Here is a 22413-nt window from a genome sequence, read left to right as displayed (position 1 = left end):
TTTCCACCTGTAGCCCAAACCGTAAGACATAAGGTCATGAAATTTGGTACGCTGATAGAGGAGACTACCCTGATTGACACCACCAGGTTTCATGCTCGCCACTCTCACGCTCTAGCGCCACCAACTGGTCAAAGTTGGAAAACGCGTTCATGCCCGTAACTTTTGATCCGTATGGCCGATTTTGATAACACTTATACCATTGGAATCCTCTGACTCAGCTGATTCCAACGCACTATATGACGTCATTTTCCGCCATGATGGATTTTCCTCCATTTTGAATTTTGTCCAAAGTCAAAGTAAAGCTACCCTGGCCGCATAGTTTATCCGATCGTCATGAAACTTGGCACGCGTGATCTACAGACCAAGGCGGATCAACTGCCTTGATTTCGCCTACATACGTCCAAGCGTTCGCCTGTGACAACCAATTAAATTCAGCGAGCGAAGCCGCCAAACAGGAAGTGTGCCTATCTTGGAAATGCTGTGACGTATGAAAGCCATATTTGGTGGGATGACTTGAGACCCCATCCAAAGCACCCTCAATAAATTTGGTGTTATTTGGTCTGTCGATGGCTCTATAATTAGCAAAAACGTGTGTGTTGGTGAATGTATACTATTATTCGGAATAGCTCATCTTAAATTGCTTAGGTCATGCAAAAATGACATTTCAGAGTGATTTAAGATACAATGTTGATATTTTTAAAAAAAAAATCAAATCAAGGCCATTCTTGTAAAACATATTGATGCAATTATCACAGCACTATGGAGTTATATCATGTATTTTCATACATTCATTATGGTATGACTGAAGACTCATACTGTCCAATCTTTCATTGGATGACAGAGATTGTCCGCAACATTACAATGTGGGTGATTGTCCAGGGTGCTCCGCAACGAGGTGTCTCATCCTGAGACTAGTTAAATCTTAGTAATGCCATGGCCCCAAGGGGCAAGTACGGACTTACACACTGTTAAATAATGTATGTGTTCATTTGGTATATAAACTAGACGATCACACGATGTTTCATACTGACGGTGTGTTTTGGATGATTTGTATTGACCTGAGCATTCTGGGTAAATCAATCCCAAAGCCGGCGAAATACCGGAAGTAGAGCGGTCGCCCTGTCTGCGGTGTGCGTGAGGCAAGGAGGATTTTAATTAGAATATAATCGCAGTTAGTAGTTTGTGGACAAGAGGCAGATGTAACGGACTGACGTTTCTGTTTGAAAGAGTTGTTTGTGTGTGTGTGTGTGTGTGTGTGTGTGTGTGTCTTTGTTGCCGGTGTACAGTATTTCTGAATATGAATGCTGTCTGGACAGGAAATGGCATAGCTTTTATCCCATGCAACCAATCCAAAATCGATTTCATATTCAGAAATGTTAACCAGTAACAGCCTGGTTGCTTTGACACTCCTAACATTACTCGTATTTGTTCTAGAAACATGCCTAGTTCCTTAGGCTCCCTCCTTCCTTCAGTGGTTACGTGTTTCATGCTAGCTACACGTGAACAACTCATACTTAATTCAACACAAGGTCTACAGACCTTAGAGGTGTACATTTCATTTTCATACATCAAAGCGTTCGCCCGTGACTGCCAATCAAATTCGATGGTGAAGCGTCCAAACAGGAAGTGAGGTCAAATCTCGGAAACGCTGTGAGGTATCGAGACCATATTTGGCGGGATGATTATGGACACCATCCAAAGTAGCCTCAGTAAATGTGTTGTAATTTGGCCACTAGGGGGCGTCGCAATTAGCAAAAATGCATTTTGGCTCATATCTCTTTACGTCTTTGGGATGACATCTACATTTTTACATTGGAGGTGCTCTGGGACATACCACTGATAAACCTAGGCAACTTGTCAGGTCAGTGTAAGAATTCGGCAATCGAGGGCAACGTCGCCAAACTCGAAGCAGCTTCGCGTCTTGGCCAAACTTTGGCGCTTTGACCTGAGGGCGAGCTGTCGCTTATCCTACCGGGGCGCTCTCGTGGCGCGTCGGAGCAAGCACACTTCGCACTTTCCCACCGGGAAATGCATTCTAGTTTTCCAAATGCTCTTCTTTATAACCTCTGTCAAGAATGTATGTGTGAAATGTTATGTATTAAAGGTGTTTTCTAAATAAAATGTCCAATATGTAGAAGTCACTTATCTCAACCTGCATGACACGGGAGTAGATTACAACAAAACCTGCCTTACACAGGAGTACTGTAGATATTACTAATAATATAATATTATATATATATACTGTATATATACTGTATATATAGTAGATAATATTAGTACAACAATGATATTGAATACAAGTAAATATTCACTCATTTTAATGCACCATTTTTCATTGCAAATTACAGCATATAGGCTAGGACAACAGCAAAGCAGGCACACACTCAGTTGGATGCTTAATAGCTATACGAAAATATCCCACAACAATCAACTGTTATCGCCCTTGCATAATAATTCCTTTCCACCTAATTTTAGTTTTGACAAAACATCATCAAACACACTGTCTGACCGTTGTGTCTGTGTAATTTGCCTGCTACAAGGAATTTCTGACACAAATTTCAGTTCAGCATAAGATACTATCTGAAGTTAAACGTTCTCCCTTAATGGTGTTTTCTTAAGTTGCCCATATGTGGACAAATATGTCTTTAATTCAGCAGAGGCTCTAATAAGCCTGGATTCAAGATTATTTGTCATAGGCCTATAGGCAGCTGCAATTTGTTACACAGCACAGACATAAACGTCACATTGAAAGAAAATACTGATGAATAGGTACATTCTAGGGCAAATGGACATTCAGACTTTGCGAAAAACAATTTTTCTCCAGGCTCTTGAGAACCTCTGTCTAATTTCCTGTGTTTTTATACCATATATGATTGGATGCAACAATGGTGGAAGAAGGATATAATTAATTGATGCGAGAATATTGACCTCTCCTGGTAAGTAAGCACTTAAGCGGTTATAAATGAGTGAGAACAGTGTTACCAGTGAGAAATTTATAAAAACAATAATGTGTGAAAAGCAGGTATCAAATGTTTTCTTTCTTGCATTCTTTGAAGCTTTTAAGGTAAACATTATAATTTTAACATATGACGATACAATAAGAACCATCGGCAAGGCTACAATAACTATAATGCAAACTATACCATACAGGTTGCTAATGCGATTTTTGATGGCACGACTACCACCGCACGATAAACTAGTTATGGATAAATTATCACAGTATAACTTATTTATTTTGTATCTGCATAAAGATAGTTGAGAAGATAGACATATTTGGAAAAGCACTAAGGCTGTAGGGCTGAAATTTGCAAGAAACAACAGCTGCTTTACTCTTTGTGGGGTCATGATGGTATGGTACTGCAAAGGCTTAAATATGGACACAAATCTGTCATAAGCCATCACTGTCAGCATAGAGAAGTTGCAAGATCCATAGGTTACAATGAAAAATGCTTGGATGAGACATCCTTCATATGAGATTAGAGGGCTGTTGGTCAATAATATATTCATAACCATTGGCCAAACAGCAGTACTTCCCATAAGTCCATTCAAGATTAAACTGAATAAAAATGTATACATAGGCTTGTGTAGAGATGTATCTAGAAAAATCAACAGCATGAGAGTAACATTGGCTAACACAGTGGCAAAGTATGTCAAGATAACAACAGCAAGTAATACATATCTGGGTGAGCCCATGCCCAAATAAACTGTGAAGGTTAAAGTATCTCTGATGGAGGATTCATTCATATCTGAATATGACACCTGAGAGACATTCAACACGCACCCATTTAAAAGTCCATTTTAGGCACACTGTTTGATATTAGGCATTATTGAAACTTGAATATAGCCATCCAGGAAATGCTTGTTATGATTTACATGTTGTGCTTAGATCATAATTTCACAATCTTCTCCTTCTGTGTGGTGATGTCTGCAATGGCCTCTCACTGAGAGCCTCACTGCTCAGTGCTCCTCCTTTATATTATATTTGGCCTTGTTTGTAGTGGAGGGGAAGCTCCCCTGCGTACAGAGCTGCTCCACACGATCTTGGAGAGAAAACCGTACATGTGTAAAGGGGTACAGTACATGTGTAATCAAATAATATTTTTTAATGGTGATCACTTGAAGGCATAATATGGAGATATGTTTTTCTGAGTATAGTGATGTAGTGTTTCTATCATCCAGAAGATCATTTTGATGGTGTAGGCATGTCATTCAGCAATTTATGTTAATGATTCCTGCCACACTGAAAGACCAGGCTATGCAAAACTTGGTGGGCATGTAGCCCCACAAGGATGACACGGAAGCATAGATTTCCGTTTTTTGATCTGTTGCACACACATCTGTTGCACCCCCCCCCCCCCAATAATATTGAATATTATACTGTTATAGCTGTTATCCGCTTCGCGTCGTGCCTAACAACGCCCCTTAGCTGTTCGATTATACAGTATAACCCACGGCCTCTCAGGGCGTATTGCTTAAATTTAAGTAGATGGCTGCATGCATCTGACACTTTTTCAGATTAAAATAATATAGGCCTATAGGTTCCCTAAGAATGGCATGTCTAACCATCAGCGACAGATGGAAAATATAATGCTAACTGAAATAACTTCTGAACGACAACTTTCCAAGACAACATCAAACTATTAGGTAAATATTAAATAGGCCTACCCCATCGCATTCAGTGCAGATTATTTTATTTTTGATTATTTTAACCTAACAATTTGCTGCTTCACATTGAGTCTATAGTCAGGGATACACTTTTGTGTAGCACGAGGCATGTGCTTTGTTAGCCAAGAATTTTCTTCTTTTCCTCATATCGCTGCTGCAGACAGGCCATGCGTGAAAGTGAAGGCCGGCGCCCACCGGACAGTGGAGTACAGTATACGCAACACGCCAAGAAAAGAAAATAGAACTCTATTGTTTCTAACAGAGCAAAGCCCACCAGAAATGTCTGCCGTTCCAAAATCCTGCGGGTCAAGCCCACACCGCTGAACGCGGTGTGTGGTGGACGCCATATAAAGCCTGCCCTCAGAAACAACTGACAGATACTGTAGGTCTGCAATAATAGCACTGATATGAGAGAGGCGAATCACGTGTTGAATTTCCATGACTTATAATGATGAATAGTACAAAATACCTACCAATGATTTCAGAGCACCCATAGCGTTCAAGAATCTTTTACTTTTTTTAGAGAGGAAGATGGATTCAATAGATTGAATAAACACAGCTGAGCTATTCAAGCAAGCAGTGAAGCTAATAGCCCGATGTACACCAATTCTTAAAGGAAATATTTGTATATATTTGTATTTGTATATGTATCTCTGTGTGCATGGGTGCGTTTTTGCATGCATGTGTGTGTTTTTCTTTATGTGTGTGTGTGTTTATGCATGGGTGTGTGTGTGTGTGTGTGTGTGGCTGAAACTTAGCTTGCATTCAAAGGGTGTCATAATGATCCTACACACATGCAAACAATAGTTACGTATGTGAGTTGTAGTCACAGTGAGTCAATGCCATTAATAAAGATACTTTTGAATTTAATTAAATTTAATTTAAAAATCAAGATATCCAAAGCAGTACATGGTTCATCATACAACAATCAATCATCAATTTCTTCTAAAGCCTACCTTACATTAACAGACTTTGCAAGGATTTGGAAAAGATTTTTGAAAGACTAGCCTACTGTCTCAGACCCTCTCACATCTAAAGACAATGTATTGAGTTTCTAGTCACAGTCTAGTCACAGGCCAGTCTCAGATTAGGATTTTGCAAAGACTGTGGGTCACTATTTACAAGACTGCTGCTAGATTCCTTCAAATTATTTCCACTGTGCACTAGGCTATATGTCATCATTAACAGGAACTCACATGATAGCCTACTCATATCAAAGTCATTTTTTCGCGTTTCTGCAGCATTGTTTCATGTGTGACATCCCTAACAGATATGTTCTGTCACGTAGAATAATTAGACTAACTAGAAATGCAATTCCAAGGAATTACCAGTGCATGAAAATGCAAAAATAGATAGATAATGTAGATATGGTTACTAAGGTGTAGCTAGGGTAAACATGGTGGTTGCATAGTTTACAGAGAGTTGATAGTGTGAAGGTAGACAGTTTAAAGATGAAACATTCCAGTTCTAACTTAACTAATGATTTCTATTCATGTTAAAATGTCGATTAGCTAACTTAGCTAATGATTTCTAGCAGTTACGCTAAAAATGCTTATTATGCTAGCAATGCTAACTTTACTAACAATGCTAACCAGGTTGATTAGCTAACTTAACCGATGATTTCTAGCAGTTATGCTAAAAATGCTAACTATGTTAACAATGCTAACTATGCTAACTAGCTAACTTGCTAGTGAGGACTTTTATTTTGAAACATTTGTTGCTAGGGTATCCATGGTGGCCACTATCAGGAAACAAGAAGTTACTGCAGTATAATCATGTTGGTTGCTATGGAAACGGTCATAAACGCTTAATTTTAATGGTTGCTATGTTGGTTGCTAGGTACATGGAGGTTTCATGTAGTTGACTGGAGGCATAGTGGATGATAACTGACAGTTGGAATGGTTGAACAGTTCAATAGTTGAGTAGTTTCAATGGTTAAATGATTTAATAGTGTATTATTGCAGTGAGGACCTTTATTTTGAAACAGTTGTGGACAGAGGAAGTAGTGAAACAGGATCTGTAGTCTTAATGAGATTGTATGCTTAAAGCCTGAGACAGAAGGTGCCTCTCATAGCGTTTACGCGTCCTCTCTCGCTCCTCACTGATCTACATAAAGAATGATGGAGCGGCAACAATGGGATAGTCTAGCCCTTCTTCTATCTTTCTTTATGTAGATCATTGAGGATCGAGGAGCGAGGGAGGACATATAAACGCTGCTTGAGAGGGACCCACAGTAAATACTTTAAAAGTTGTATGTAGATAGTCTAATTAATGTTGATAGATAGAATGTTTAATGGATGTTGATAGGCAGATTGTTTTATATTGATTGACAGTTTAATGGGTGGATGAGTGAATGGTCTGAAGAAGATGAATGGATAGAAGGTTGGATGGAATGTGCCTTATATTCTTGTTAAGAGAGACACTGATACAGCTCTCTGAGAGTAGTTGACACAGGTGTAATCAATTTAACTGGCTAGTCTTAAGAGAGCCAGAGTACTCTTAAAAAATGAGACAGAGTAAATAATTTAAAAGTTGAATGTAGATAGTCTAATTAATGTTGATAGACAGAGAGTTTAATGGATGTTGATAGACAGATTGTTTAATAGATGTTGATAGACAGTTTAATGGGTGGATGAGTGAATGGTCTGAAGAAGATGAATGGATAGAATGTTGGATGGAATGTGCCTTATATTCTTGTAGAATGGAGAGACACAGCTCTCTACTGAGAGTAGTGGATACAGATACAGGTGTAATCAATTTAACTGGCTAGTCTTAAGAGAGCCAGCCTGAGACAGAGTAGATTGTTTAAAAGTTCAATGTAGAGCGTCTAATTGATGTTGTTGATAGGCAGACTGTTTAGAATGGGTGGATGAGTGAATGGTTTGAAGAAGATGAATGGATATAAAGTTGGATGGAATTAGGAGGACTTATTTTGATACTGTTGTGCACAGAGGATACAGGGGAACAGAATATGTAGTCTTCAGAGAGGAGCCTGAGAGAAACTGACAGTTGGTGCCCAGGTGGCTGACCAGCTGGGGTAACATTCTAATTGCTGCCGTGATGTCATAATGAGCAATGTTAAGTCTATGGGGGAAATGGTGATAGTTTTTAACTAATAGTTTAAAAAGTATAAAAGTTACAAAGTTGAAAAATACAAAGCACATATGGCATAAGCAAGACCTACGCAACAAAGTTTGAATGAAGTTTCTACGTTAAACGGTTGAAGCTGAATTGCGAGCGTTAGAAGAAGAAGTTTAACTAGAAATGCAATTCCAAGGAATTACCAGTGCATGAAAATGCAGAAATAGATAGATAATGTAGATATGGTTACTAAGGTGTAGCTAGGGTAAACATGGTGGTTGCATAGTTTACAGAGAGTTGATAGTGTGAAGGTAGACGTTTTAAAGATGAGACGTTCCAGTTCTAACTTAACTAATGATTTCTATTCATGTTAAAATGTTGATTAGCTAACTTAGCTAATGATTTCTAGCAGTTATGCTAAAATGCTTATTATGCTAGCAATGCTAACTTTACTAACAATGCTAACCAGGTTGATTAGCTAACTTAACCGATGATTTCTAGCAGTATTGCTAAAAATGCTAACTATGCTAACCATGCTAAATTTGCTAACAATGCTAACCAGGTTGATTAGCTAACTTAGTTGATGATTTTTTGCAGTTATACTAAAAATGCTAACTATGCTAACAATGCTAACAATGCTAACTATGCTAACCATGCTAACTACCTAACTTGCTAGTGAGGACTTTTATTTTGAAACATTTGTTGCTAGGGTATCCATGGTGGCTATCAGGAAACAAGAAGTTACTGCAGTATAATCATGTTGGTTGCTATGGAAACGGTCATAAACACTTAATTTTAATGGTTTCTATGTTGGTTGCTAGGTACATGGAGGTTTCATGTAGTTGACTGGAGGCATAGTGGATGATAACTGACAGTTGGAATGGTTGAACAGTTCAATAGTTGAGTAGTTTCAATGGTTAAATGATTTAATAGTGTATTATTGCAGTGAGGACCTTTATTTTGAAACAGTTGTGGACAGAGGAAGTAGTGAAACAGGATCTGTAGTCTTAATGAGATTGTATGCTTAAAGCCTGAGACAGAAGGTGCCTCTCATATAGCGTTTACGCGTCCTCTCTCGCTCCTCACTGATCTACATAAAGAATGATGGAGCGGCAACAATGGGATAGTCTAGCCCTTCTTCTAGCTTTCTTTATGTAGATCATTGAGGATCAAGGAGCGAGGGAGGACATAAACGCTGCTTGAGAGGGACCCACAGTAAATACTTTAAAAGTTGTATGTAGATAGTCTAATCAATGTTGATAGACAGAATGTTTAATGGATGTTGATAGGCAGATTGTTTAATAGATATTGATTGACAGTTTAATGGGTGGATGAGTGAATGGTCTGAAGAAGATGAATGGATAGAAGGTTGGATGGAATGTGCCTTATATTCTTGTTAAGAGAGACACTGATACAGCTCGCTGAGAGTAGTTGACACAGGTGTAATCAATTTAACTGGCTAGTCTTAAGAGAGCCAGAGTATCTTAAAGCCTGAGACAGAGTAAATAATTTAAAAGTTGAATGTAGATAGTCTAATTAATGTTGATAGACAGAGAGTTTAATGGATGTTGATAGACAGATTGTTTAATAGATGTTGATAGACAGTTTAATGGGTGGATGAGTGAATGGTCTGAAGAAGATGAATGGATAGAATGTTGGATGGAATGTGCCTTATATTCTTGTAGAATGGAGAGACACAGCTCTCTACTGAGAGTAGTGGATACAGATACAGGTGTAATCAATTTAACTGGCTAGTCTTAAGAGAGCCAGCCTGAGACAGAGTAGATTGTTTAAAAGTTCAATGTAGAGCGTCTAATTGATGTTGTTGATAGGCAGACTGTTTAGAATGGGTGGATGAGTGAATGGTTTGAAGAAGATGAATGGATATAAAGTTGGATGGAATTAGGAGGACTTATTTTGATACTGTTGTGCACAGAGGATACAGGGGAACAGAATATGTAGTCTTCAGAGAGGAGCCTGAGAGAAACTGACAGTTGGTGCCCAGGTGGCTGACCAGCTGGGGTAACATTCTAATTGCTGCCGTGATGTCATAATGAGCAATGTTAAGTCTATGGGGGAAATGGTGATAGTTTTTAACTAATAGTTTAAAAAGTATAAAAGTTACAAAGTTGAAAAATACAAAGCACATATGGCATAAGCAAGACCTACGCAACAAAGTTTGAATGAAGTTTCTACGTTAAACGGTTGAAGCTGAATTGCGAGCGTTAGAAGAAGAAGTTTAACTAGAAATGCAATTCCAAGGAATTACCAGTGCATGAAAATGCAGAAATAGATAGATAATGTAGATATGGTTACTAAGGTGTAGCTAGGGTAAACATGGTGGTTGCATAGTTTACAGAGAGTTGATAGTGTGAAGGTAGACGTTTTAAAGATGAGACGTTCCAGTTCTAACTTAACTAATGATTTCTATTCATGTTAAAATGTTGATTAGCTAACTTAGCTAATGATTTCTAGCAGTTATGCTAAAATGCTTATTATGCTAGCAATGCTAACTTTACTAACAATGCTAACCAGGTTGATTAGCTAACTTAACCGATGATTTCTAGCAGTATTGCTAAAAATGCTAACTATGCTAACCATGCTAAATTTGCTAACAATGCTAACCAGGTTGATTAGCTAACTTAGTTGATGATTTTTTGCAGTTATACTAAAAATGCTAACTATGCTAACAATGCTAACAATGCTAACTATGCTAACCATGCTAACTACCTAACTTGCTAGTGAGGACTTTTATTTTGAAACATTTGTTGCTAGGGTATCCATGGTGGCTATCAGGAAACAAGAAGTTACTGCAGTATAATCATGTTGGTTGCTATGGAAACGGTCATAAACACTTAATTTTAATGGTTTCTATGTTGGTTGCTAGGTACATGGAGGTTTCATGTAGTTGACTGGAGGCATAGTGGATGATAACTGACAGTTGGAATGGTTGAACAGTTCAATAGTTGAGTAGTTTCAATGGTTAAATGATTTAATAGTGTATTATTGCAGTGAGGACCTTTATTTTGAAACAGTTGTGGACAGAGGAAGTAGTGAAACAGGATCTGTAGTCTTAATGAGATTGTATGCTTAAAGCCTGAGACAGAAGGTGCCTCTCATATAGCGTTTACGCGTCCTCTCTCGCTCCTCACTGATCTACATAAAGAATGATGGAGCGGCAACAATGGGATAGTCTAGCCCTTCTTCTAGCTTTCTTTATGTAGATCATTGAGGATCAAGGAGCGAGGGAGGACATAAACGCTGCTTGAGAGGGACCCACAGTAAATACTTTAAAAGTTGTATGTAGATAGTCTAATCAATGTTGATAGACAGAATGTTTAATGGATGTTGATAGGCAGATTGTTTAATAGATATTGATTGACAGTTTAATGGGTGGATGAGTGAATGGTCTGAAGAAGATGAATGGATAGAAGGTTGGATGGAATGTGCCTTATATTCTTGTTAAGAGAGACACTGATACAGCTCGCTGAGAGTAGTTGACACAGGTGTAATCAATTTAACTGGCTAGTCTTAAGAGAGCCAGAGTATCTTAAAGCCTGAGACAGAGTAAATAATTTAAAAGTTGAATGTAGATAGTCTAATTAATGTTGATAGACAGAGAGTTTAATGGATGTTGATAGACAGATTGTTTAATAGATGTTGATAGACAGTTTAATGGGTGGATGAGTGAATGGTCTGAAGAAGATGAATGGATAGAATGTTGGATGGAATGTGCCTTATATTCTTGTAGAATGGAGAGACACAGCTCTCTACTGAGAGTAGTGGATACAGATACAGGTGTAATCAATTTAACTGGCTAGTCTTAAGAGAGCCAGCCTGAGACAGAGTAGATTGTTTAAAAGTTCAATGTAGAGCGTCTAATTGATGTTGTTGATAGGCAGACTGTTTAGAATGGGTGGATGAGTGAATGGTTTGAAGAAGATGAATGGATATAAAGTTGGATGGAATTAGGAGGACTTATTTTGATACTGTTGTGCACAGAGGATACAGGGGAACAGAATATGTAGTCTTCAGAGAGGAGCCTGAGAGAAACTGACAGTTGGTGCCCAGGTGGCTGACCAGCTGGGGTAACATTCTAATTGCTGCCGTGATGTCATAATGAGCAATGTTAAGTCTATGGGGGAAATGGTGATAGTTTTTAACTAATAGTTTAAAAAGTATAAAAGTTACAAAGTTGAAAAATACAAAGCACATATGGCATAAGCAAGACCTACGCAACAAAGTTTGAATGAAGTTTCTACGTTAAACGGTTGAAGCTGAATTGCGAGCGTTAGAAGAAGAAGTTTAATAACTAGAAATGCAATTCCAAGGAATTACCAGTGCATGAAAATGCAAAAATAGATAGATAATGTAGATATGGTTACTAAGGTGTAGCTAGGGTAAACATGGTGGTTGCATAGTTTACAGAGAGTTGATAGTGTGAAGGTAGACAGTTTAAAGATGAAACATTCCAGTTCTAACTTAACTAATGATTTCTATTCATGTTAAAATGTTGATTAGCTAACTTAGCTAATGATTTCTAGCAGTTACGCTAAAAATGCTTATTATGCTAGCAATGCTAACTTTACTAACAATGCTAACCAGGTTGATTAGCTAACTTAACCGATGATTTCTAGCAGTTATGCTAAAAATGCTAACTATGTTAACAATGCTAACTATGCTAACTAGCTAACTTGCTAGTGAGGACTTTTATTTTGAAACATTTGTTGCTAGGGTATCCATGGTGGCCACTATCAGGAAACAAGAAGTTACTGCAGTATAATCATGTTGGTTGCTATGGAAACGGTCATAAACGCTTAATTTTAATGGTTGCTATGTTGGTTGCTAGGTACATGGAGGTTTCATGTAGTTGACTGGAGGCATAGTGGATGATAACTGACAGTTGGAATGGTTGAACAGTTCAATAGTTGAGTAGTTTCAATGGTTAAATGATTTAATAGTGTATTATTGCAGTGAGGACCTTTATTTTGAAACAGTTGTGGACAGAGGAAGTAGTGAAACAGGATCTGTAGTCTTAATGAGATTGTATGCTTAAAGCCTGAGACAGAAGGTGCCTCTCATAGCGTTTACGCGTCCTCTCTCGCTCCTCACTGATCTACATAAAGAATGATGGAGCGGCAACAATGGGATAGTCTAGCCCTTCTTCTATCTTTCTTTATGTAGATCATTGAGGATCGAGGAGCGAGGGAGGACATATAAACGCTGCTTGAGAGGGACCCACAGTAAATACTTTAAAAGTTGTATGTAGATAGTCTAATTAATGTTGATAGATAGAATGTTTAATGGATGTTGATAGGCAGATTGTTTTATATTGATTGACAGTTTAATGGGTGGATGAGTGAATGGTCTGAAGAAGATGAATGGATAGAAGGTTGGATGGAATGTGCCTTATATTCTTGTCAAGAGAGACACTGATACAGCTCTCTGAGAGTAGTTGACACAGGTGTAATCAATTTAACTGGCTAGTCTTAAGAGAGCCAGAGTACTCTTAAAGCCTGAGACAGAGTAAATAATTTAAAAGTTGAATGTAGATAGTCTAATTAATGTTGATAGACAGAGAGTTTAATGGATGTTGATAGACAGATTGTTTAATAGATGTTGATAGACAGTTTAATGGGTGGATGAGTGAATGGTCTGAAGAAGATGAATGGATAGAATGTTGGATGGAATGTGCCTTATATTCTTGTAGAATGGAGAGACACAGCTCTCTACTGAGAGTAGTGGATACAGATACAGGTGTAATCAATTTAACTGGCTAGTCTTAAGAGAGCCAGCCTGAGACAGAGTAGATTGTTTAAAAGTTCAATGTAGAGCGTCTAATTGATGTTGTTGATAGGCAGACTGTTTAGAATGGGTGGATGAGTGAATGGTTTGAAGAAGATGAATGGATATAAAGTTGGATGGAATTAGGAGGACTTATTTTGATACTGTTGTGCACAGAGGATACAGGGTAACAGAATATGTAGTCTTCAGAGAGGAGCCTGAGAGAAACTGACAGTTGGTGCCCAGGTGGCTGACCAGCTGGGGTAACATTCTAATTGCTGCCGTGATGTCATAATGAGCAATGTTAAGTCTATGGGGGAAATGGTGATAGTTTTTAACTAATAGTTTAAAAAGTATAAAAGTTACAAAGTTGAAAAATACAAAGCACATATGGCATAAGCAAGACCTACGCAACAAAGTTTGAATGAAGTTTCTACGTTAAACGGTTGAAGCTGAATTGCGAGCGTTAGAAGAAGAAGTTTAACTAGAAATGCAATTCCAAGGAATTACCAGTGCATGAAAATGCAAAAATAGATAGATAATGTTGATATGGTTACTAAGGTGTAGCTAGGGTAAACATGGTGGTTGCATAGTTTACAGAGAGTTGATGGTGTGAAGGTAGACAGTTTAAAGATGAAACGTTCCAGTTCTAACTTAACTAATGATTTCTATTCATGTTAAAATGTTGATTAGCTAACTTAGCTAATGATTTCTAGCAGTTGTGTTAAAAATGCTAATTATGTTAGCAATGCTAACTTTACTAACAATGCTAACCAGGTTGATTAGCTAACTTAACCGATGATTTCTAGCAGTAATGCTAAAAATGCTAACTATGCTAACAATGCTAGATTTGCTAACAATGCTAACCAGGTTGATTAGCTAACTTAGTTGATGATTTTTTGCAGTTATGCTAAAAATGCTAACTATGCTAACAATGCTAACTATGCTAACTAGCTAACTTGCTAGTGAGGACTTTTATTTTGAAACATTTGTTGCTAGGGTATCCATGGTGGCCACTATCAGGAAACAAGAAGTTACTGCAGTATAATCATGTTGGTTGCTATGGAAACGGTCATAAACACTTAATTTTAATGGTTGCTATGTTGGTTGCTAGGTACATGGAGGTTTCATGTAGTTGACTGGAGGCATAGTTGATGATAACTGACAGTTGGAATGGTTGAACAGTTAAATAGTTGAGTAGTTTCAATGGTCAAATGATTTAATAGTGTATTATTGCAGTGAGGACTTTTATTTTGAAACAGTTGTGGACAGAGGAAACAGTTAACAGGATCTGTAGTCTTAATGAGATTGTATGCTTAAAGCCTGAGACAGAAGGTGCCTCTCATATAGCGTTTACGCGTCCTCTCTCGCTCCTCACTGATCTACATAAAGAATGATGGAGCGGCAACAATGGGATAGTCTAGCCCTTCTTCTATCTTTCTTTATGTAGATCATTGAGGATCGAGGAGCGAGGGAGGACATATAAACGCTGCTTGAGAGGGACCCACAGTAAATACTTTAAAAGTTGTATGTAGATAGTCTAATTAATGTTGATAGACAGAATGTTTAGTGGATGTTGATAGGCAGATTGTATAATAGATATTGATTGACAGTTTAATGGTGGATGAGTGAATGGTCTGAAGAAGATGAATGGATAGAAGGTTGGATGGAATGTGCCTTATATTCTTGTTAAGAGAGACACTGATACAGCTCTCTGAGAGTAGTTGACACAGGTGTAATCAATTTAACTGGCTAGTCTTAAGAGAGCCAGAGTGTACTCTTAAAGCCTGAGACAGAGTAAATAATTAAAAAGTTGAATGTAGATAGTCTAATTAATGTTGATAGACAGAGAGTTTAATGGATGTTGATAGACAGATTGTTTAATAGATGTTGATAGACAGTTTAATGGGTGGATGAGTGAATGGTCTGAAGAAGATGAATGGATAGAATGTTGAATGGAATGTGCCTTATATTCTTGTAGAATGGAGAGACACAGCTCTCTACTGAGAGTAGTGGATACAGATACAGGTGTAATCAATTTAACTGGCTAGTCTTAAGAGAGCCAGCCTGAGACAGAGTAGATTGTTTAAAAGTTGAATGTAGAACGTCTAATTGATGTTGATAGGCAGACTGTTTAGAATGGGTGGATGAGTGAATGGTCTGAAGAAGATGAATGGATATAATGTTGAATGGAATGTGCCTTATATTCTTGTAGAATGGAGAGACACAGCTCTCTACTGAGAGTAGATACAGATACAGGTGTAATCAATTTAACTGGCTAGTCTTAAGAGAGCCAGCCTGAGACAGAGTAGATTGTTTAAAAGTTGAATGTAGAACGTCTAATTGATGTTGATAGGCAGACTGTTTAGAATGGGTGGATGAGTGAATGGTTTGAAGAAGATGAATGGATATAAAGTTGGATGGAATTAGGAGGACTTATTTTGATACTGTTGTGCACAGAGGATACAGGGGAACAGAATATGTAGTCCTCAGAGAGATTGCCTGAGAGAAACTGACAGTTGGTGCCCAGGTGGCTGACCAGCTGGAGTAAGATTCTAATTGCTGCCGTGATGTCATAATGAGCAATGTTAAGTCTATGGGGGAAATTGTAATAGTTTTTAACTAATAGTTTAAAAAGTATAAAAGTTACAAAGTTGAAAAATACTTTGCCCACATCGCGTAAGTAAGACCTACGCGACATAGTTTGAATGGAGTTTCTACGTGAAGCGGTTGAAGCTGAATTGCGTGCGTTAGAAGAAGAATAATAAGAAGTTGAAGAAGACTAGGAAGAACAGTACAGTGCATTTTCATGCACTGTAATAATAAGAAGCCTAGGAAGAACAGTACAGTGCATTTTCATGCACTGTAATAATAAGAAGCCTAGGAAGAACAGTACAGTGCATTTTCATGCACTGTAATAATTTATAAGAAATGAAATAACAAAAAATCATAGAAGCTACAGCTGTTGCCTATTTTGCCCCTTCCTAGTTCGTGTAGGAGCGAGGTCACTATTGGTCTTTAATGTTCACGTCACTATTTGCCTGAGCCACGACTGAAAAGACTTCCGATAATATCAATATTGTCGTAACGGAAGACCTAGAAAAAGACTGCCTCTGACGGACTTAAAACCGCTTTGGCACCTTGCACTAAACGATTTAGTTGACAGGAGCACGCCGCGATTCCACTACAACTCCCATGATTTCCTCCCGATTTTGGAAATTTAGTCGCCGACTGTTAAAACAGACCAAAATCGTACAATGTAAGCCAGCCTTAAGATGACATGTCATTTTGTGTTTACAACTTTGTCCGCGTAGTACCTTTCGAATCTGTGGAAGTTGGAGGCCATAGATCAATGGGTCCAACAGTGGAGGAAGAATCAGAAATTGTATAGCCAATGCATTACGCACACCAATTGGAAGATTTACTGAACCATCCCAGCTGTAAAATACATCAAACAATGAAGTCATAATATAAATGACCAAAATCACAATATGAGGAACACACGTTTTACTGAACTTTGTTCTACTCTCATTAGATGATATACAAACATGGACAATATGGGCATAAGAAATTAAAATGAAGACTAACTGTGAAAGATAAATGGCAACTGCGACCATACTCAATACCTGGTTGGCTATGGCTCGATAACATCCCAACATTATTATTGAAGGATTGTCACAGAATAATTTATGGATATAAGTTCCACAAATAGGTATTCTAGAAGTAAACAGGATAACTATTGCTCCTGACAAGAGTGGATAAGTCCAGGCTAATACAAGCAACTTTAACACAGCACGTGGAGTCACAATGCTGTGGTATTGCAGTGGTCTGCAAATAGCCACATAACGATCATAAGACATCACTGTTAAAACTGAAATTTCACACAGTGCAGAGCTGTAAATGACATACGTTTGAATCATGCACCATCTGTAGCTTATCATGTGAACATCAGATTGCAAGTCCAGTAAAAGTTTAGGGTAAAAGCCAACAGTTCCGTAGAGTCCATTTGCACAGAGATTACAGATGAAAATGTACATGGGCTCATGGAGGCTTTTATCCACTGTCACAATAATGATCAAAGTTACGTTGCCTATAATTATGAGAATGTAAAGGACAAACACCAAAAAGAAGTACAAATGTTTGTAAACTCCTGAGTCCTGCAGCCCAGAAAGAATAAAGAACTTAAAAGTAGAGTTGTTTCCCATTATTTCAGGAATATTTCACATGTACTGTAACGCTACAGCAAATTGAAACATCATGAAGCACCATTTAAACACATCGACCCACAAATAAATACCAAATCAAATATCACATTTAGTATTACATAAAGTGTTAAGTGAATTAAAAGTATATTATTGTTTGAAACTGAATCTTCATACTCTGTCTATCTTTTGTTGTACTGGGAACACAAGCACTAGTAGCTCATTTATACCTTAACTTCCACCTTAGGGACCTCTATGATGTTTTGATTTCCATGGATGAACGCAGGGAAATGCTACAGTACAGTAATGAGATATCTAAACTGCCCTCACAGAGTAGTAGAATCAGTGACATTTCAACACCACAGAGCTCATTCTCATAGTCATGACAAGCTGCAAACACTTACAGCTGGGCTGCAATGGAAGTTCACAGTGTCTCAACAACAGCAGATCAATAATAATAATAATAATAATAATAATAATGAAATAAATAAATAAATAACGATCTAAAAAAAAAAGTCTGTAACGTTGTCCCGAGGAGAGAAGCTGGAAAAAGTGATGGTTTGGGTGAGAGGGATCTTTTATGATTCTGGTCCAAAGTGACAAAGAAATAAAAGCAATACAATAATTCATTTAACAATGAACAGTTTAAAACACTGGTCAGACTACATTATGACAAAAGCAAATATAAACAATGTCCATAAGGCTACATTAAGGAGAATGGCAATAAGAAATAACAATGACGATGTGGTTTAAGGTGCGTTCCGAGTACAGAGCGTGAACTGCAGGGAGGTCACACCCAGTTATGTGTGAGGCCTTGCTGACAACTCGCTCTATTTGCTTTTAGTGTGACTGTCAGAACTCCCATACCAGACTGTTTTTGCGTCTTAGAAACATTATTGATATCAGAAATCGAGGGCTGAGAACCAAAGGGGCGTAAGAGACATTTTGGTCAAAATTGAGTTATACATATCACCTGAAAGCTCTTGATGAGCTCTTTCCAACTGACAAAATTATAGAAGCAAAATATTCATAAATATAACATTATTGAACAAAAACCAAAGGTCTTTAACTGTGAACATATAGAAGCAGTTAGATAAAAGTTAGATAAAAAAAAAAGCAACAATATCTCACACAACCCCCCACCCCAGCCTGTCGGTAACACCATTACACCATACCCCCACCCAACTACACCATAGGCCTACCACCACCCCACTACACCATACCACCACCCCACTACACTATACCTCTATTATGCATCCAATAATGAATATTGAATATTATTATATTGTATTTTAATAAACATGCAGTAAGCAGAATTTAAGAAGCCTATGGCTGCATCTGACACTTTTACAGATTAAAATAATATATGCCTATAGGTTCCCTGAGAATGTCATGTCTAACCATCAGCGACAGATGGAAAATACAATGCTAACTGAAATGACTTCTGAACGACAACTTTCCAAGACAACATCAAACTATTAGGCAAATATAAATACCCCATCGCATTCAGTGCAGATTATTTAATTTTTGATTATTTTAACCTAACAATTTGCTGCTTCACATTGAGTCTATAGTCAGGGATACACATTTGTGTAGCACGAGGCATGTGCTTTGTTAGCCAAGAATTTTCTTCTTTTCCTCATATCGCTGCTGCAGACAGGCCATGCGTGAAAGTGAAGGCCGGCGCCCACCGGACAGTACAGTACAGTATACACAACACGCCACAAAAAAAAAAAAAAAAAAACAGAACTCTATCGCTTTTAGCAGAGCAAAGCCCACCAGAAATGTCTGCCGTTCCAAAATCCTGCGGGTCAAGCCCACACCGCTGAACGCAGTGTCTGGTGGACGCCAGTCTTAAAGGGTCACTGCACCCTAAAATAGGTTTTTTGAGCTGTTGATTGATTGAAAATACTCATAAGTGGTGAACTGTACTATTACCAGGGTTAATATTGACAAAAATCGTGTTTCTCGACAAAAGTAACATTTCGTCTGATTTTGTATTGGAGATATTGCTCTCTCGCGCATACTACCGTTTGAAAACATGCCATGGCATGTTGGTCCAAAATACTATTGGAATGCTGAAGTTGTCCTGCACTTCTAGTCCGACACTACGTCACTGGGTCGTTACAAATTAGGACTGAAACGCCCCAACACCAGCTGCCCTGATTAGCCTACCTGTGATAAGCCATGTCTGCAGCACTCATTTCCAGATTGACACGAAATCACCATGGTTGATTGGTTGCAGCAGTGCTGCACTCTCTCTCCAAATTTCAGAACGTCTCGCCCATTTTGAAAGCCGTTTTCAGAAATGTGAAGTGGGTGGAGTTATGGGGTGAAGTGACTCTTTAAGCGAGATAAAGCCTGCCCTCAGAAACAACTGACAGATACTGTACTGTAGGTCTGCAATAATAGCACTGATATGAGAGAGGCGAATCACGTGTTGAATTTCCATGACTTAAAATATAATGAGTAGTACAATACCTACCAATGATTTCAGAGCACCCATCTAGCGCTCAAGAATCTTTTACTTTTTTTAGAGAGGGAGATGAATAAATAGACATGGAATAAACACAGCTGAGCTATTGAAGCAAGCAGTGAAGCTAATAACCCGATATACCAATTCTTAAAGGAAATATTTGTATATTATATAATATATATTATATATATATGTGTGTGTGTGTGTGTGTGTGTATCTCTGTGTGCATGGGTGTGTGTGTGTGTGTGTGTGTGGCTGAAACTTAGCTTGCATTCAAAGGGTGTCATAATGATCCTACACACATGCAAACAACAGTTATATATATATAAACAGTATATGAGTTGTGGTCACAGTGAGTCAATGCCATTAATAAAGATGCTTTTGAATTTATTTTAATTTAATTTAATTTAAGATCAAGATATCCAAAGCAGTACATGGTTCATCATACAACAATCAATCATCAATTTCTTCTAAGATGACATGTCATTTTGTGTTTACAACTTTGACCGCGTAGTACCTTTCGAATCTGTGGAAGTTGGAGGCCATAGATCAATGGGTCCAACAGTGGAGGAAAAATCAGAAATTGTACAGCCAATGCATTACGCACACCTATTGGAAGATTTACTGAACCATCCCAGCTGTAAAATACATCAAACATTGAAGTCATAATATAAATGACCAAAATCACAATATGAGGAACACACGTTTTACTGAACTTTGTTCTACTCTCATTAGATGATATACAAACATGGACAATATGGGCATAAGAAATTAAAATGAAGACTAACTGTGAAAGATAAATGGCAACTGCCGTCATACTCCATACCTGGTTGGCTATGGCTCGATAACATCCCAACATTATTATTGAAGGATTGTCACAGAATAATTTATGGATATAAGTTCCACAAATAGGTATTCTAGAAGTAAGCAGAATAACTATTGCTCCTGACAAGAGTGGATAAGTCCAGGCTAATACAAGCAACTTTAACACAGCACGTGGAGTCACAATGCTGTGGTATTGCAGTGGTCTGCAAATAGCCACATAACGATCATAAGACATCACTGTTAAAACTGAAATTTCACACATCGCAGAGCTGTAAATGACATAAGTTTGAATCATGCACCAATTGTAGCTTATCATGTGAACATCAGATTGCAAGTCCAGTAAAAGTTTAGGGTAAAAGCCAACAGTTCCGTAGAGTCCATTTGCACAAAGATTACAGATGAAAATGTACATGGGCTCATGGAGGCTTTTATCCACTGTCACAATAATGATCAAAGTTACGTTGCCTATAATTATGAGAACGTAAAGAACAAACACCAAAAAGAAGTACAAATGTTTGTAAATTCCTGAGTCCTGCAGCCCAGAAAGAATAAAGAACTTAAAAGTAGAGATATTTCCCATTATTTAAGGAATATTTCACATGTACTGTAATGCTACAGCAAATTGAAACATCATGAAGCACCATTTAAACACATCGACCCACAAATATATACCAAATCAAATATCACATTTAGTATTACATAAAGCGTTAAGTGAATTAAAAGTATATTATTGTTTGAAACTGAATCTTCATACTCTGTCTATCTTTTGTTGTACTGGGAACACAAGCACTAGATAGCTCATTTATACCTTAACTTCCACCTTAGGGACCTCTATGATGTTTTGATTTCCATGGATGAACGCAGGGAAATGCTACAGTACACTAATGAGATATCTAAACTGCCCTCACAGAGTAGTAGAATCAGTGACATTTCAACACCACAGAGCTCATTCTCATAGTCATGACAAGCTGCAAACACTTACAGCTGGGCTGCAATGGAAGTTCACAGTGTCTCAACAACAGCAGCTCAATAATAATAATAATAATAATAATAATAATAATAACTAGAAATGCAATTCCAAGGAATTACCAGTGCATGACAATGCAAAAAAGATAGATAATGTAGATATGGTTACTAAGGTGTAGCTAGGATAAACATGGTGGTTGCATAGTTTACAGAGAGTTGATAGTGTGAGGGTAGACAGTTTAAAGCTGAAACATTCCAGTTCTAACTTAACTAATGATTTCTATTCATGTTAAAATGTTGATTAGCTAACTTAGCTAATGATTTCTAGCAGTTGTGCTAAAAATGTTAATTATACTAGCAATGCTAATTTTACTAACAATGCTAACCAGGTTGATTAGCTAACTTAACCGATGA

General features: G+C 37.8%; 3 protein-coding genes across 3 annotated transcripts; all 3 read right to left on the bottom strand.

The window, feature by feature from the left end:
- Window positions 1–2793: 2793 nt before the first annotated feature.
- Window positions 2794–3693, bottom strand: LOC134099192 (olfactory receptor 52L1-like). The gene has a single exon (XM_062551983.1). The coding sequence runs from the start codon at window positions 3691–3693 to the stop codon at window positions 2794–2796; it is 900 nt and encodes a 299-aa protein (XP_062407967.1).
- A 264-nt stretch (window positions 3694–3957) lies between these two features.
- On the bottom strand, window positions 3958–17735 carry LOC134099191 (olfactory receptor 1D2-like). Its single transcript, XM_062551982.1, has 2 exons — window positions 16829–17735; window positions 3958–4040 (listed from the first exon to the last, which is right to left on the bottom strand). The coding sequence occupies exons 1-2, from the start codon at window positions 17733–17735 to the stop codon at window positions 3958–3960; spliced, it is 990 nt and encodes a 329-aa protein (XP_062407966.1).
- A 1808-nt stretch (window positions 17736–19543) lies between these two features.
- Window positions 19544–21613, bottom strand: LOC134099189 (olfactory receptor 1D2-like). The gene is made up of 3 exons (XM_062551981.1): window positions 21192–21613; window positions 20726–20846; window positions 19544–19570 (listed from the first exon to the last, which is right to left on the bottom strand). Exons 1-3 carry the CDS (start codon window positions 21611–21613, stop codon window positions 19544–19546), a joined length of 570 nt encoding a protein of 189 aa, XP_062407965.1.
- Window positions 21614–22413: the final 800 nt, after the last annotated feature.

This window comes from Sardina pilchardus, chromosome 13 (assembly GCF_963854185.1).
Source record: "Sardina pilchardus chromosome 13, fSarPil1.1, whole genome shotgun sequence".
NCBI lineage: Eukaryota > Metazoa > Chordata > Actinopteri > Clupeiformes > Clupeidae > Sardina > Sardina pilchardus.
This window is presented reverse-complemented; position numbering and strand designations above follow the sequence as displayed.